Genomic DNA, 17,406 nt, shown 5'->3' on the forward strand with positions numbered 1-17,406 from the left:
ATATATTATTTTATTATGCCTCATTTTAATACATTATATTTTTGTTATATTTTCTTTATTTATTTTATCTAATGCTATTCAACGTTTTATTCATTTTTATTCTTTTTTTTTTTTATATATATATATTTTCAAGAAAATAAGAATATACATCTACATATGTATGTATATCATTACATTTATGTATTTATATATAGCTATATATATATATACATGTATATTAAAACCAACGAAAAATATATATATATATATATTTTTAATTATATAAATCTTAATATAAATTTTTTTACCTTATTGGAAAAATTCTTAAAAATGAAAGACAAAAAATATGTTTCAAATTTAGTTTACATAAGTTAGATAAAAATTAAGAATTTTTTCTTATATTTTTTAATAGAGTACTGCAAATTAATCTAAATAAAAGAATTAAAAACTCTTTTATATTTATGTTATGACTAATTTAATTGATAAATAAATTCTAATAAAATAATAATTTTTTTAATTTTTTACTTTATTATGAAAAAAATTTTTATTATTTGCTAGACAAAATTTTATAAAAAAAAAAAAAAATGAATAACAAATAAATAAAATAATTTGAAAGTATAACAAATTAAAAGAAATGCTTCTAAAGAATATTTTTTTTTTTTTATCTGGTTTAAAATTATATTTTATTTTCATCTGTTTCATTAATAAAAAGGGGGATTACTTTTTAAAAAAACAAATAACATAATTCCTTTAAAAAATCTCAAGTATTATAAAATATTTTTTTTTTAAAATTAAACGAAAAAAGTGAAAAATATTATTTTTTAAATTATAATAATCATTAAAAAATTGTTATTGCAAAAGTTCATGTAAAAAAAAAAAATATTGAATTTAATCTACACAAGCATAATGATTTCATTTTTTAACTTCTATACACAAAACTTTTATTTTTTTCTCTGACAGTAATGCTTTAAAATATTTATACAAAATAAAAAAAAAAAATTAATAAATAAATGCATAATCACGAATTATATATATATATATTACATAAGAAATGCGTAAACGTTTAAGTTTTAATATATATGTAGAGAAAAATCTTCGAATACTTTTGTTTCAATTTATAGTAATTTTTTCTTGTGTGTATTTTTTTTCTTAAAATGCTTTATTAAAATTTATAAAAATATTATTAATTTATCATACACATATATTTGCTTTAATTTAATTGTATATTATTATTATTTTATTATTTTTTTTTTTAATAATGGAAATTTAAATTGTGCAATAATTGTTAGTAATCATAATATCTAAGTAAAACTGATGACACATGTTATTTTTAAGACTATTCTTATGTTTACATTTATAAAGGTTTTTCAACTTTTTTCGTAAGTATAAATATTTTTATTATTATTTTTTTATTTTAATTTTTAAAATTATGTATATTTAAATACATTTCCTTTTTATATGTTATTTTTATCAGAATTAAATTTAATACTTTTATTTCCGATTATTTTTTGTAGCTTTTTTCTTTTTTTTACATTTTTACTTTTTAATTATTTAGTTCTTATATTTTTATTTCTATACTTTTCTTTTTTAACTATGAAAAGATAATATATATTTTTTTTTTTTGGCTAATAGTAAATATGTTAGAATGCATATATATATTTTACTATGAAATTTTAATTAAAAATATAATTATAATTCACTTTTTTTTTTTTTTTTATATATACATATATATTTATTTTTTATTGATCAAGAGAGTTATTTTAATTTTAATTTAATTTTAACATGAAGCATAATATATACTTAATAAAAAAAAAAAGATATATATATAGAGGAACTTTTTTTTTATGAATTGTTCATTATACTTAAATTATAATAATTTTGTTTCTTAAATTATTGAGGGAAATAGAAAAATCGTAAAATAAAAATTTTTAGTTTTTATTAAAAAAGGAAATAAATTTATTAATATAAAAACAATAAAAAGAAAAAAGTATTGTATTTTAATTATTCTTTTGTAAAGGTAGGGATCATTTTTTCTGAAATAATTAAAAAAGAAAAAAATATATTTTCTTAAAAAAATACAAAAAAAAAAAATTAAAAGAAAAAAATTTTTAAATAATTTCATAGATTTATATTTTTCTTTTTATGTTAAGACTATATAAAAGTATTAAATTTTTAAAATAAGAAAATTATAATATTTTTTTTTTTTATTTTTATAATTCAGATAATGTACATTAAAATTAAAAAAAAAAAAATTTTACTATTTTAAATTTCAATTACAAGTTTAATATTTGTGTATCCAATTCAACAACATATTTATTATATATGTATAAATATTTTTTTTATTTTTTTTAGGAAAAATGGATATTAATTTAGAAGAAAGGTCTTATACATCTCCATTATTACGTTATATATACAAAAAAAATGATAACTTAAATAAAAATATTGAAGGAAGAAGTAATGGTTTTATACCATTTAGTATAAGATTGAGTAGTTTACCAATAAAAAACGCTAGTGATAATAAATATATGTCAAATATAAATTCATTAAATGTAACTAACTTGCTACCGTTATCATTATTTTCAAATTATAATAGTAACAACATGAGTTCAACTGATATTTTATTTTTACCAAAATTTTCAACTTTCCTTTTTTTTACCATACCTATATTTGTTATGTTACCTAATCTAACCTTATACACAAAACATTGGTTTTTTTTTGCTCCTAAATAAAAGGAGAAAATTTGTATTTAAAAAAAAAGAATATATATATATATATATATTTTATTTACTATAAATATAATAATTTTTATTATTTTTCTCTTATTCTACTTAAGAAAATTTTCTATATTATTTATCACTATTAAATATTTTTATTTTTACTTTTTTTTTTAACTATTTATTTTATTTTTTCTTTTTTTTATTAATTACGTTGATATAACATTTTTTTTTAAAGCTTAACAAAATTTTTTATTTTTAATAAATATTCATTAATAATTTCAAATCAATTAAAATGTATAGAAATTATGAATTATAAATGAACAATTGAGTTGACAGGTATTTGCTACACAACTCCATAGTAAATTTTATATAATATTATATATCTTTATATTTCAGAATATTTACTAATATATTATATTCAACTAAATTTTGTATATATGATATAATAAGAAAATTATAGAAGAACAATTTTAAAAAGTTTAAAATTTGTCTACATAAATTGAAATTATTTTTTATGAATATATATATATATATATTCTAATAAAAATTTTAATTTCGTTTGGTTTTATTAAGAGATGAACAATATTAATTTTTATCAAATTCTGAGAAAAAAAAAATAGTAATAAAATAAAATAAAATATACTTTTTTTTAATTTAACAATTAAGAAAAATAAAAATACTTTATATATTATGTTAAATAAATGAAAAATGTGTTTGTAATTTATATTTATACATATTTGTACATTAGTAATTCTTAAGAAAAACTAAGAAAAATAGAAATAAATCAACTTTATAAAAAAATTACGTTAATTTTTATATCTATATTATGCATTTTTTTTTTTTTTTTTTTTTTAAAATAAAACAGTGAACTTATAATTAAAATAAAATTTTTTTATATTTTATTTTTTTTTTTTATTGTAAAAAGAACAGAATATATTATATTTTTTTAATATATTTAAAAGCATAAAAAAAAATTTTACGTTGGATTCTAAAATAAAAAAAAAAAAAAAAAAATTGGTATTAAATGCTTAAGTAAGAAAAAAGGATCAAAAATACAGTTAAAAACAAGAAATGAAAACATATAAAAATGATTAAATCTTTTATAAACAATGGAATAAAGATATATTCTTTAACATCTGGTAAGATAAACCCAGATTGCACGAATGTAGATAGCAAGAAAAAAAAAAATAAATTTATTCGTTCAGATTGCAACGAAAATTCAGTTGAAATTTTACATGACTTAGAATTTTCGCAAAAAAGTGATGAAATAAAAATAAGTGATGACGAAAGATATATATGCATAAGTGGAAGCTATCCTCCTCAAATAGGTTTATATGATACAAGAGAATTGTCAATAAAACATAGAAGGCATTTTGATGAAGAAGTAATAAATTTTGAATTTTTGAGTAGTAATTATGAAAAATTAGTTTTTTTATGTAAAAATAGATATTTAGAATTTCATAATGCAGCAGGAAAGTATTATAAAATGCGTATACCTAAAGAAGGAAGAAATTTAATGTATAATAAAGAAAATTCCAATTTATATATATGTGCATCTTATGAAGATATATATATTTTAAATTTACAAAAAGGTTGTTATCAGAATTCTATAACCACAAAGAATGAAAACAATAATTTTATATGCAGAAATCCTCATTTGCCTATATTTGCTACAGGAGGATCAAATGGTTTTTTAGAAATATGGGATGAGAGAATAAAAAAAAGCTTAAATTTTTTAAATATAAATGAATATGATGAATTAACTACTGGTTGTTTTTCTGATAATGGATTAAAAATAGGTGTTGGTACGAGTAATGGAATAATAAAATTGTTTGATATTAGGCATAATAAACCTTTACTTACTAAAGATCATTGTAATGATTTACCTATTAAAAAATTAGAATTTCTTAAAATAAATAATAACAAATATTTTTATAATAATGATGATGATAAGAATTTTTCCACATATAATGAATGTATTGCTTCTTCAGATAGTAATTGTATTAAAATTTATTCAGAAAATAAAAATCTTTTATCATTACAAATAATAAAATTTGATGATGAAAAAAGTAATAAAAAAAATAAGTTATTAAATAATGATTCTATAAATATTAATTCTTTTACCTTTTATAAAAACTCGGGGTTATGTTTTATACCTTGTGATAATAAAAAGGTCTTTATATATTTCATCCCTTTTATTGGATTAGCACCAAAATGGTGCAATTTCCTTGATAATATGACTGAAGAATTAGAAGAAAAAGAAAAATATAAAAAAAATTATGATGATGATTATTCAAATGAATTATTCGATGACTATGTATTTTTAACTAGCCAACAAGTGGATCAATTAAATATAAACCATTTAAAAGGAACAAAAAATTTAATATCTTATTTACATGGTTATTATATCCCTACTAAAATTTATGCAGATATTAAAAGTGTTATAGATCAGAATAATTTTGAATATATTAAAAAAAAAATGATACAGAAAAAATTGGAAAGTAAGCAACAAATGCGTATACCTCAAAAAAATACATTAGTAAATAAGGAATATGTAGATAATTTATTAAATAAAGTTCAGAAGAAGATAGATAAAAAACAAAAAGTTTTGTTTGATGCAGAGCAATTAATACAAGATAAAAGATTTAATAAATTATTTTATGATCCCGAATATATGATTGAAACTGTACATTTAGATAAGTAAGGGAATATATTTACTTATCTTGTTCTTTCTTATATTAATATTAAACTAAAATTTTTTTTTAATATTTACATAATTGTTTTTTAATTAATTTTCCTTTGAATTTTTAAATTAAGTATAGATATCTTTAAAATTTATGAATAATTTTTTTTTTTATTTGTTAATATTTTCATTTATATCTAATTAAAAATTTTTTTTTTCCAAATTTAAAACTTTTATTCTATATTTTTGTTTATTCATTTCCTTAATTATTATTATACAATTATATGAAGATTTTGTTTTTTCCATATAATTTTTAAAACTGGGAAAGAAAAAAAAAAGAAATTAATATATAATTAATATTGAAAAATATATAAATTACATACTTATTAATTAAATAAAAATATTCTTGTAAATGAGACAGGAATAAAGTAGAAAGAATAGAAAAAAAAAAAAAAATAAATAAATAAAAAATTTAAAAAATAGAATGAAAAAATAAATAATTTTCTGAGATCACTATAATAATGGTTTCATTTTAAAATAAAGAAAAATAAAAAGTCTAGATTAAAAGACATTGGTAAATGTTTCACATAATTTTTAAGATATAAGAACATTTTATATTATTTAAAAAAAAAAAGAAAAGAAAAAAAAAAAAAAAGAAAAAAAAAAGAAAGAAAGAAAAGAAAAAAAAGAAAAAAAAAAAGAAAGAAAAGAAAGAAAAAAAGAAAAAGAAAAAGAAAAAGAAAAAGCGTGTGCTAATTAACTAATAAATAGTAAATTTTTTTTTTTCAATTCTTAAATCCAATGAATGTGTGTGTAAGTGTAAAATAGTTCTTTTTTTTCTTTCTTTTTTTCCTTTTTTTTTTTTGGTTTTTATGGCACATATTCTAATAGTAAAAATAAAGAAATCGAAGAAATGCACTGAAGGAATTGGAACTAGATAAAATAATGTTTATTTAATAAAATTTTTATTTTAATATAATGATTGTTATTGCTACTATTCAAAGGAATATTTTTCCTTAATTTTGTATCCTAAATTAATATCACTATTTTATAATTTTCTATCTTTTTTTCTTTTATTATTTTTTTTGGTTTTCCCTTTCCTCTTTCCTTTTTTTTTTTTTTTTATATTTTTCAATAATATGAAAAATCTCTTTTTATAATTATTTTTTTATATATCATAATTTTTAGTAAATTTCTTTTCTACTATTTATCTTTTTATATTAATTCTATAGTAACCGTTGACTAGAACAACAACAACAAAAAAAAAATTCTAGAAATGACACATTTGATAAAATATTTAACATTACATTTTTTTTTTTAAATAGAGAAAATTTATCTGTTTCAAGAAAAAAAGCAATAATAAATTTGTTAGGATTACGTATTAGTTATTCTAATTTTTCTACTATTTATTTCTATACAAAAAATATATATATTTATTTATTTATATCAATGAATTTCTAATTTTTACATATTTTTTATATTTGCATGGATGTATTTTTATATATTATTTCTCTATTCTTTTGTTTTTCTATAAATTTTTTTTAATATTTATTAGATCATTTTCTTTTTCATCATTTTTTTTCTCAAATGTTTTGTTCTCTATTTTGTCTCTATTTTCCTTTTTTTTTATTCTAATGACTTTTTTATGTTTTTAAAATAACATTACTTCTTTTTTCTATAAATTTATCTATATTTTCTTTTCCTATTCTACAATTTTATTTTTTAATTATTGTTTTTTACTTTTTTTTTTTTTTTTCTTTATATATTTATTATCTTAAACATCAAAAATTTCATCTTTAAGAAAAATTTTAAATTGTTACAATAAAATAAAATGAAAAATATTTTACTATTTAACTAAGGCTGAAAAAGTATGTTTATTTTATTTTTTTAATAACTTTTTTTTTTATTGAATTAAAATGACATTTTTGTGACAAAACTTACAGGAAATATGCAATTTTTAATACACATATATATTTATATATTATCAACATAAATTAAGATATTTCTTTTTTTTTGAAAATTTCTTTAAAAAATAAAATCATAAGTGTATACACATGCATATAATTAAATTTTAAAAAGAAATAAGTTTTGTAGATATAAAGCAGAGATTAATTTTTAATACACAGTGAAATAAAAAAATCTGTTAAAATTAGGATTTATTTATACTATAGAAAAATATATAAAAAAACAGAAAATATTAAAAAATATAATAATAAATACTAGATATATTTAATATTTTTAACAAAGAAAGAGAAAAGCAATTTTAATTAATTAATTTTAAGGAGAAATACATTTTCATATAGTACAACACATAAGAAAATGTTATATCTTTGTTATATTACAAAGAAAATAATACATTCTTATCAGCTATTAAAATTGATATATATGATGTTTTGATATGTCTTTAATTTTACACAGTAAAACAATTAAAACAATCATTTTAGTTAAAATTGCAAAAATAAATAAACATTTTAATTATTTTTATTATAATAATTCAAATTTAATAAGAATTTGCATATCCCTATATTAATAGTAAGTGTATTTTTAATACAACCTTGGTATTAATTGAGTAAAAATAGAATAATCTGAAAATTTAAAATTACATATGCTTAATTAGTGAAGGTAATTATTATAATGTACTTTAAAAACAAATAAAATAAAATAATAAAATATAACGGAATATATTATAGAATTAAAAAGAAAAAAATTAGTTTGGGGGACAAAAGTTTAATATAAACTAATAATATAAATAAAGTTGTTATGTATTTTTGAGAAAAAAAAAATGGATATTGAAAATATGATTCCAAATAATAAATTTGAAATAAATGCTGATATAAAATTAAATGAGAGTTGTAAAAAAAATATAAGTAAACAATTAATGCAGAAAAAATATATTTACCTGAATACATTAGGAGATAATTTGAGTTATAATGAGATAAATAATAATAAACAATATAATTTACATTATAAATTAAAGGAACCTAATGAAATAAAAATACGTGAGGAAATAAGAAAAAATAATAAAGAAAATGAAATATATTATAATGATAGAATTTCATATATAAACAAAGATATAAAATATATAGAAAATAAAATTCACAATAAAAATATAATACAACCAAAATTTGTCAACAATTATTCATATTACATATCCACTTTGAACTTAACAAAAAAACGATATTCAAATGTAGAAGGATATAATAAATATGATAAATTTTCAAATGTATGCATGCATAATAACAATAGTGTGAATAAAGAAATTACAAGAAAAGGGAAACATATACTCGAAAATGAATATAATAAAACATTATATTATAGAAACAGTAGAATACATAACAATAAATGTAATTTTTTATTAAAGAATGAAATTTTCTATGATGATAAAGATTTATCTAACTCAAAAGAAGCGAGCTTTAAAGAGTTTTTAAACGGTAAAAGTACAAAGAAATGTACTGAAAATGAAAATTATTTAATTTTAACAAAAAATGAAATGAGAAAATGTTCTTATTGTTCTGGTAATATAAATAATTCACACACATTAAAAAAAAATTTTTTTATTGTGGAAAACAAAAACTCATATACAACTTTAAAGAATGATCAAAAATGTACTTTTAATTTTAATAATTCGAATAGTTATTGTAGGCAAAACCCTATGGAATTTCCTAGTATTCTTACAAATTATTTTCCTTACGAAAGCAAAGATAATTGTTTAAGTGGAAATGCACTACCTAATAAATTAGATAATATATCTCTTCATAAAAGTAAAAAAAATTATCATTTGAAGGATATTAATCTTTTTGATTTTCTAAAGGGTAATGAAAATACTTCATATAATTTTAATGATAAAAATAATAAAAAAAAAAATTTATCTAATTGTAAAAATGATTCAATTAAATTATATTTTGATAAAAATCAAATAAATAATTTTATCCTCACATATGATCAAAAGTACTCAACAAAAAATATAGAAAAAAAAAAAAATGAATTTGCAGAATATAGTCTATATAAAGAATCATGCTGTTTAAATAATGAAATAAATAATCAAATTTATAGATCAAGTAAAGGAAATATTGAAAAAGAAATTATACAATTGAATGGTGTTTCAACAATTGAATGGTGTTTCAACGAAAGAATGTAAATTAAAGAAACAGGAGTTTCAATTAGAATTTAATAATTCTTTTGTTATAAAAGACGAAGAATTTCAAAATGAAAATAAAATAGAAAATATAGATAATAATAAAGATGCAGATAGAAATAATATTATAAATATAAATGAAGATAAATGTAAAAGTAAAATTACAAATATATGTAAAAATCATGTAAAAGATAGAGATAAGAATAAGGATAATAATGAAGATGAAATTAAAAATGAAGTTAAATACGCAAATAGGAATAAAAATAATAATGAAGATGAAATTAGAAAGGAAGTTAAATATACAAATGGGAATAAAGATAAAAATGAAGATGAAATTAAAAAAGAAGAAGAATATACAAATAGGAATAAAGATAATAATGAAGATGAAATTAAAAATGAAGAAGAATATACAAATAGGAATAAAGATAATAATGAAGATGAAATTAAAAAGGAAGTTAAATATACAAATAGGAATAAAGATAATAATGAAGATGGAATTAAAAATGAAGAAGAATATGCAAATGAGAATAAAGATAATAATGAAGATGAAATTAAAAATGAAGAAGAATATGCAAATGAGAATAAAGATAATAATGAAGGTGAAGTTAAAAATGAAGAAGAATATACAAATGAGAATAAAGATAATAATCAAGATGAAGTTAAAAATGAAGAAAAATATGATGATAAATATGTACAAAATGATTTATGTAAAGTAGGTGAAAAATTAAAGGACCAATCAAAATATAAAGGAGTAAGTATATTTTTTAACGGTGATAGAAGGTTTTTTTTTTTTGATATTCCACCTAACGAAATAATAGAAAGAAAAAATATTAAAATAATTGAACTAGTAAGTGAGGGAAGTTTTGGTGTTGTTTACAAAGCTATATGGAATAATAAAATTGTTGCTGTAAAAAAGGCTCATGAAAAAATGTCTTTAGAGGCTATGAGATCAATTGTAAGAGAAATGAATACATATAGATCTGTTTCTCATGATTACATTATACAGTATTATGGTAATAATTTACATATTGAGCACTATATAAAATATATAACATGTCTGTAAAATACAAAAGAAAATAATTTATTATTATATATTAAAAAAAGAATGAATTATGTATGCACAATATTTTAATGAGAAAATTTTTCACTAATATAATTTAAAAGAAAAAAAAAAAAATCTCATGATTCATTTATAATTGGAATATATTTCAAATTTTATATATATATATATATGTAAAATTAAAAATTTTTAACAATATTATTGAGTTTCCCATATATAGTAAATTGTTGTTCTTATTCATTTTTTCATAATTTTTTTTTTATTTTTTTTTAATATTATTTTTATATAAATTTTTTAATTTCATAGGAGTGTGTATAGAAGAATCTTTCATTGGAATAGTTATAGAATATTTAAGTAAGGGAAATGTTTTCGATATATTATACAATAACTCAGTGGATTTGTCATATGAAGTTCGTTTAAATATGGCAATTCAATTAGTGCGTGTAGTTAATTATCTTCATGAAAATGAAAAGTTAGTTCATAGGGATTTAAAAACTAGCAACTTATTATTGGATGAAAAGGTAAATGGAAAACCCTACAAGTTTTTTTTTAACTTTTTATTTTATCTGATTATATATAAATTTTTTTTATTAATTAGTTTAATTTAAAATTATGTGATTTTGGAAAAACAAGAAAATTAGACAAAAATGGAAAGATAGTTCTGGAAGATAATGGAGGATCTCCTCGTTATATGGCCCCTGAATGTTTTATTGATAGTAATAAAAATATATTTATATATTTTATATATATGCATATATGTTTAATCTATTAAAATAATTTTTATATTTGTAATTTCTTTTTTCTATTTTTCTTATATATAATTTTAATTTTTTTTGAAATTATTTCCATTGTTTTATTTATTATTTTATTTATATAAACTCATTGATTATATAACCATTTCAGTTTATTAATTCCCTTTATTTTATATTTATAAAAATAAGTGAAAAGCTTTAGTTTATTTTTTAATTTATTTTTCTTTTATCTATTTCTACAAAAGTAATTTTAATATTTAAATTCTTTTTTTATTCTAATTTTAAGTCTATTCTCTATTTGTTTTTGATATTTATAGAAAATATAATAAATGAAAAAGCTGATATATGGGGACTTGCCTGCTGCTTGATTGAAATTTTTGGTGGTTTAATTCCATTTCAACATATAAAACAGAAGGAAGGTAAAATAAAAAAGAAAAATTTTTTTTTTCATAAATATATATATATAATATATATATATATATATAAATTTATAGATGTTATTATTGAAATTTTATTAAATAAAAAAAAACCTGAGATACCCAATTGGTTTCATCCGGACCTTCTAAGCATATTAGAAAGAAGTTTTTGTACAGATCCTAATAAAAGACCTTCATGTGAAGAATATTTAAAATTACTTCTAAAGTTCTCATCAAAAAACATATAAAAAAGAGTGAAGAGTGTTTATGAATATCGTATAGAGAAAAATATCGGAATAAAAAAAATAGGATAAAAACAAAATAAACATAATTTGGATAGATATTTCATTTCCCTTTTACATGGAGAAAGAATTATTTTTATTTTGTGAATGAATTTTTGTTTATTATTTATTTAGACTGAAATATATTTCAATATTAATTTGGTAAATTTTAATATATTTAAAATATTAAAACATACGTGAAATGTGAACATTTTAAAGATTATTTTAAATGTTTTTTATATTGTTTAATTTTTTTCTTTTTCTTTCATACTTTATCTTTAGTGAGTATAAGAAAGAGTAAAATAATTTTAAAATAAAAGAGAATAAAAGGTAAATTCTAGACTAAAAAGTACTTTTTTTTTAGTACAAAAAGATATTTATAAATAATATAGAAAATTTATAATTAAGAATTTTTTATTTTAATAAAAATGCAAAAAAAAAAAAAGAAAAAAAGATTAGTACACATATAGAAATAAAAGTATTCTAAAATATAGTATATTAAATTATAATTAGATAAAAATTAAAAAAATACTATAAATGTGTACAGATACTAAAAAAAAAAGTATTTATAATTATAAAATTTTATTTATTCCATATTATATAAAACTTCTAGAAAGTAATAAATAACTAATAAACAAATATAAAACATTTTATAGTTTAATAATTTGTTTCTTTTTTTTTTATATAAAATAATTATAAAAAAAAATTCAAAACAAATTTATATATAAATTTATACAAAGTTATTAATTTAAAATATAAAACTAAAAGTATAAGAAAATAAGTCAAAATAAAAAACTATTAAAAAAACAATATATTATTATGGTTTCTTTTTCTTTCTAGGTTAAAAAAAAAATATATTTTTTGTATATTTTTAAAAAATACTTAACATAGATTTGGTAAAATACATATTAAAAAAAAAAAGAAAAATTGATTTCCTTTCTTGAAAAAATACAACAAAATTTTTAATTTCTTAACATGTATACTAATCAAATGACACAATACATGAATGTAAGCGAAAATTATAAAGTTATAAAAGATGTAGAAGACAATGATGATCGTACATACATGGATAAGTCATTATATGAATTATATGATAGTGAGCATATTAAATATCCATTTTTTATAGCACCAAAGGTAAAAAATTAAAATCATTTTACAAAATATAAATTTTAAAAAATCAATTAAACAAGGATTTTTTTTTTTTTTTTAATAGTATGACTATTACTTTACGTCAGAGGGGTATACAACTACATATAATTCACCCATTATTAAAAAATCGAAAACTAAAAAATTGTTTGGATGCTGTTAAAAATGGATATTTTATTAAAGCTTTTCCTATTTTTAAAAATAAATTATATTTATTTTATAGAATTAAAGCAAAAAAAAAAAAAAGAAAAAAGCTTATCTTTTCATAATATTCATTTTTATATATATATAAAGACTATTTTTAGAAAATTATATTTTTTATTATATTTGTAGCTTTTCTTTTTTTAATAATTTTTATATTAGGAATAAAACAAAATTTTTCTTTATTTTATTTTATTTTTTTCTATAACTATATTTTTTTATTTGAACAACTTTTTATAATGTAGTTTTTTTACACTATGTGTGTGTAAATATATTTTTTTAATTATATTATATATATATATATATATATATATATATATATATATATATATAATATAATTAAAAAAATATATTTCCATGTTAACATTCTTATTTGTGAGAAATTACATTGTGAGTAAATTTTTTGAATTATATTTAGTAATAAAAAAAAAAATTAAACAAATTACAAATAGCATATTAAAAAATAAATATATAGTTGTATATTATGTAACCAACATTTCTTACCTTTCTGTCTTTTTTCACATAATTTAATAAAAAGGAAAATTTAAAATAATTTGTTTCTTTATATTTTTAATAATTAATAAGGGTATAAATAATAAATAATTAAAAAAAAAAAATGAAGACCTATTCTTAGTATATTTTAAGCTTCTCAAGATTAAGTGCATGAATATGTTGCTTATTTTTTCATGTTTTATCAATTTATATAAAAAAATTTAAGAATATTATTATAATTAAATATTTTTTTAATATCAAATATATATATATATATATATATATATATATATATATATATATTTTTCAATGTTTTTATTTATAAATATTATTTATAAATAGAAAAAAGTTTTTTTTTTTTTTTTTAAAAAAAAAAATAGATTTAATGTTAAATAATAAGTAATTTTTTGAGAGATACAAAATTTGATGGCATAAAAATTACCATTATTTTATTTATAATAATAGATTCCTTTATACATAAAATAGAAATAACATAAAAAACATATTTTAAGGGAAAAAAGAAGCTAAATATTATATTAGTTTTTTAATATTTTACTTTTATCATTCTTACTTTATCTCATTTTTTACTCTCAATATTTCCTGTAAACATATGTGTATATACTTTTTTTAATACTTTCAGGTTAAATTCAGCTTTGTTTTTTTTCTATTTTTATTTTTTAATTAATTTAAGAAAAATAATATATTTATAAATATATCAATTTTAACTTAAATAATAAAATTTTAATTTGCAAACTTAAAATATGAAATTTATTCAATAATGATTTTTTTTTGATTTAAAAACATTAATTTATGATAATAATGGAAATTAGGTAATCGCTGTAAGTAGACAATAAATTAGTTGTTTATATTCATTAAAATATATTGTGCATAAAACATATCACATTAAAAAAAAAAAAAAAAAATGGGATAGTATAACTAAAATTAATTATTTAAATTGTTATATACATAAAAATGAAAAGTAAAATGAATGATTTATGAATGATTATGTGTGAAAATTAAACTTTGTAGAACTTAAATTTTATTCAACATAAAAGGTACAGAGTAATATTTTTTAAAATTTTATATATAGCTTATATTTTATTATTTTTAGTTAAAATATGACATAATATTTAAAGAAAATTTTTTCTATAACAATATTCAGTGAATAATTTCATTTATTGAAGAGCATAGTCTTATGTAGATGTTTTCACTGAACACTTCAAAAATTAAATTAATATTCATAAAAAAAACATATTTCTAAAAAATTTAAATTTATAATAAAGGAAATTTTTTAGATTATTCGTTGTATAAATAATTTACATATGCCTATAAGTGTTATAACTAAATATTAAATTTGAATGAATAAAAAATAATATTTCTACAATTAAATTATAAAATTTTTAAAATAAATAAAAGGAAAAAACTATAGTAATATAAAATTGCTTTTTATGTTCCTATAAAATGTGACACATATATATGCTCTTACCTATATATCTCTATGTCTTAAGAATGCTAAATATAACTTTTTAAAGAAAAAAAAATATGCGTTTATATTTATATATTCTGTTCATATAATGATCTTTTTTGTTTGATCATTCTAAATTTTTTTTCTTTTTTAAATATAACTGAATTACAAGTATTTTAAATATTCTTATCATTTTTAATTTTCAAAAATAAAATAACCAAAAAAGTTTAAATAAAATAGCTACTTGTAATTACTAAAAAAAAATTTTTTTTTTTATAAGAATTTAACAAATGGCTATCTTAGACTTCATGTTTTTGAGGAATTATGAATACCTATTTTAACCAAAAGTTCTATTTATTTTACAATTTATTAGAAAAAAAAAAAACAGTTTTATTGTAAAAATTAATATGGTTGTATAATATAATTCTATGTAGTTAGCTATATTTTAATAAAATAAAAAAAAAAATTTTAATTTTATTTTTAAAATTAAATTTTGAATTAAATTATTTTTCATAAAAATAAATTTTAATATTTTTGAATAAATTATTTATTTTATTCTTCTCTTTCCTTTTTTCTTTTTTTAATATTTCTGATATATAGGCTCGTTAGATAGTCTTTTAAAATTTTTTATTTTTTATATTTAATACATTTAAAATTTTTTTGTAAGTTTTGTCATTTGATTTTATTTTTATCTATACCTATATAGCAACCATTCAACTATACTTTTTAATTTTGAATATATACCAGAATATTTTTAGTTTTTTAGTAAAACAAAAAAAAAAAAAAAATGAAAAGTACAAGGATAGTATCATTTTTCATGCTATTATTAGCATTTTTCACTATATCTACATATGAAAAAATGAATGTTGTATCACATAGTTCTGCTTCAAGGGCTGGTGAAGGAGGCAAAAATGGAAAAGTTATAACGTGCACTGTTGAATACATAATTAATGGTGACGTGGATATTGATGATGGTGGATTCTGTGACAGTCAAGCATCATGCTCATCCAATCCAGAATCAGATGTTAGCGGTAATTACTGTGATAATTATTATGATATAACATTGATTGTAGAAGAATCAAATTTTGTTCAAAGGGATTATTGGATAAAAGGAACAATACCATTTTTAGAATCAATGATAAGAAATGTAAGGGTCAGTAAGGACAAAGCTCATATGTCTATTGTACTTTTTGATCGTGATCAAAGAGTTATAGTTCCATTTACAGATGAAATTAGTCAAGACAAACAAAAGTTGATAGAAAAAGTCAAAACAATAAACGACGTAGGAAGAAGTCCCGATGCATTATATGTTTATGCATTAGAATATGCATTGGAAAATGTTATATTTGGTGATGGAACAAGAAGTGATGCTCCTAAAGTAGCAGTATTATTTTATTATGGATATGATTATGGAGCAAACAAACATTTAATACCGGATGTAGTTGAAGATTATAAAGAAAAGAATATAAAACTTATAATAGTAGGAATTGCCCTGTCTAATAGGGATAATGCATATTTACTTGCAGACTGTTCTATTAATGATAACAATTGTACTAACGTAGTATTTCAACCATGGGATTTTGTAATACCAGCAGCAGCACAAGTAAAAGAAATAATATGCAATAAGGACAAATCTGAAAACCAATCTCCTTCCATGATTCAAAAAATAGTGTATAAATAAAATGGGAATTGAAAATTGTAAAAATTAAGAAAACATATGTATGAAGGAAATTAGATATAAGCAAATTAAGTAGATGTTTTAATTACTATAATATATACTTATTCCTAGACTATTAGATTTTTTTCTTTTATAAATAATAACATACATCACTTAATAAAAAAATAATAGAGTTGTAAATAATAAATTAAAAGTATATTCATTCTAAATTTTTTTATATTTTTATGTATTATTGTTTTTAATAGTATTTTATTAAGATTTTCCTGTTTTTTGATATTTTTTGTTTATTTTTTTGTGTAATAAACTAAATATAACTAACTCTATTAGGTGAATGAATAATTTTGAATTTTTTTAACATATATATCATTAACATATAGCTTTATAATTTTAGAACATGCAAT

At 17.3% G+C, this 17,406-nt stretch overlaps 5 protein-coding genes across 5 annotated transcripts; all 5 read left to right on the forward strand.

The window, feature by feature from the left end:
- Positions 1-2,336: 2,336 nt before the first annotated feature.
- On the forward strand, positions 2,337-2,708 carry PRELSG_0116300 (conserved Plasmodium protein, unknown function; the record flags this gene model as incomplete). The annotated part of the gene is made up of 1 exon (XM_028679668.1): positions 2,337-2,708. The coding sequence occupies one exon, from the start codon at positions 2,337-2,339 to the stop codon at positions 2,706-2,708; it is 372 nt and encodes a 123-aa protein (XP_028531522.1).
- A 1,075-nt stretch (positions 2,709-3,783) lies between these two features.
- PRELSG_0116400 (conserved Plasmodium protein, unknown function) lies at positions 3,784-5,400 on the forward strand (the record flags this gene model as incomplete). The annotated part of the gene is made up of 1 exon (XM_028679679.1): positions 3,784-5,400. One exon carries the CDS (start codon positions 3,784-3,786, stop codon positions 5,398-5,400), a length of 1,617 nt encoding a protein of 538 aa, XP_028531523.1.
- A 2,761-nt stretch (positions 5,401-8,161) lies between these two features.
- PRELSG_0116500 (protein kinase, putative) lies at positions 8,162-11,990 on the forward strand (the record flags this gene model as incomplete). Its single annotated transcript, XM_028679690.1, is given in 6 exon segments — positions 8,162-9,514; positions 9,519-10,527; positions 10,881-11,095; positions 11,173-11,290; positions 11,644-11,745; positions 11,821-11,990. Coding segments are annotated over 6 exon segments (2,967 nt in total).
- Positions 11,991-13,013: 1,023 nt separating this feature from the next.
- PRELSG_0116600 (hypothetical protein) lies at positions 13,014-13,332 on the forward strand (the record flags this gene model as incomplete). Its single annotated transcript, XM_028679701.1, has 2 exons — positions 13,014-13,157; positions 13,237-13,332. The coding sequence occupies 2 exons, from the start codon at positions 13,014-13,016 to the stop codon at positions 13,330-13,332; spliced, it is 240 nt and encodes a 79-aa protein (XP_028531525.1).
- A 2,782-nt stretch (positions 13,333-16,114) lies between these two features.
- WARP (von Willebrand factor A domain-related protein, putative) lies at positions 16,115-17,008 on the forward strand (the record flags this gene model as incomplete). The annotated part of the gene is made up of 1 exon (XM_028679712.1): positions 16,115-17,008. The coding sequence occupies one exon, from the start codon at positions 16,115-16,117 to the stop codon at positions 17,006-17,008; it is 894 nt and encodes a 297-aa protein (XP_028531526.1).
- Between the last annotated feature and the right edge of the window lie 398 nt (positions 17,009-17,406).

The sequence above is a fragment of the Plasmodium relictum genome (assembly GCF_900005765.1).
Source record: "Plasmodium relictum strain SGS1 genome assembly, chromosome: 1".
NCBI lineage: Eukaryota > Apicomplexa > Aconoidasida > Haemosporida > Plasmodiidae > Plasmodium > Plasmodium relictum.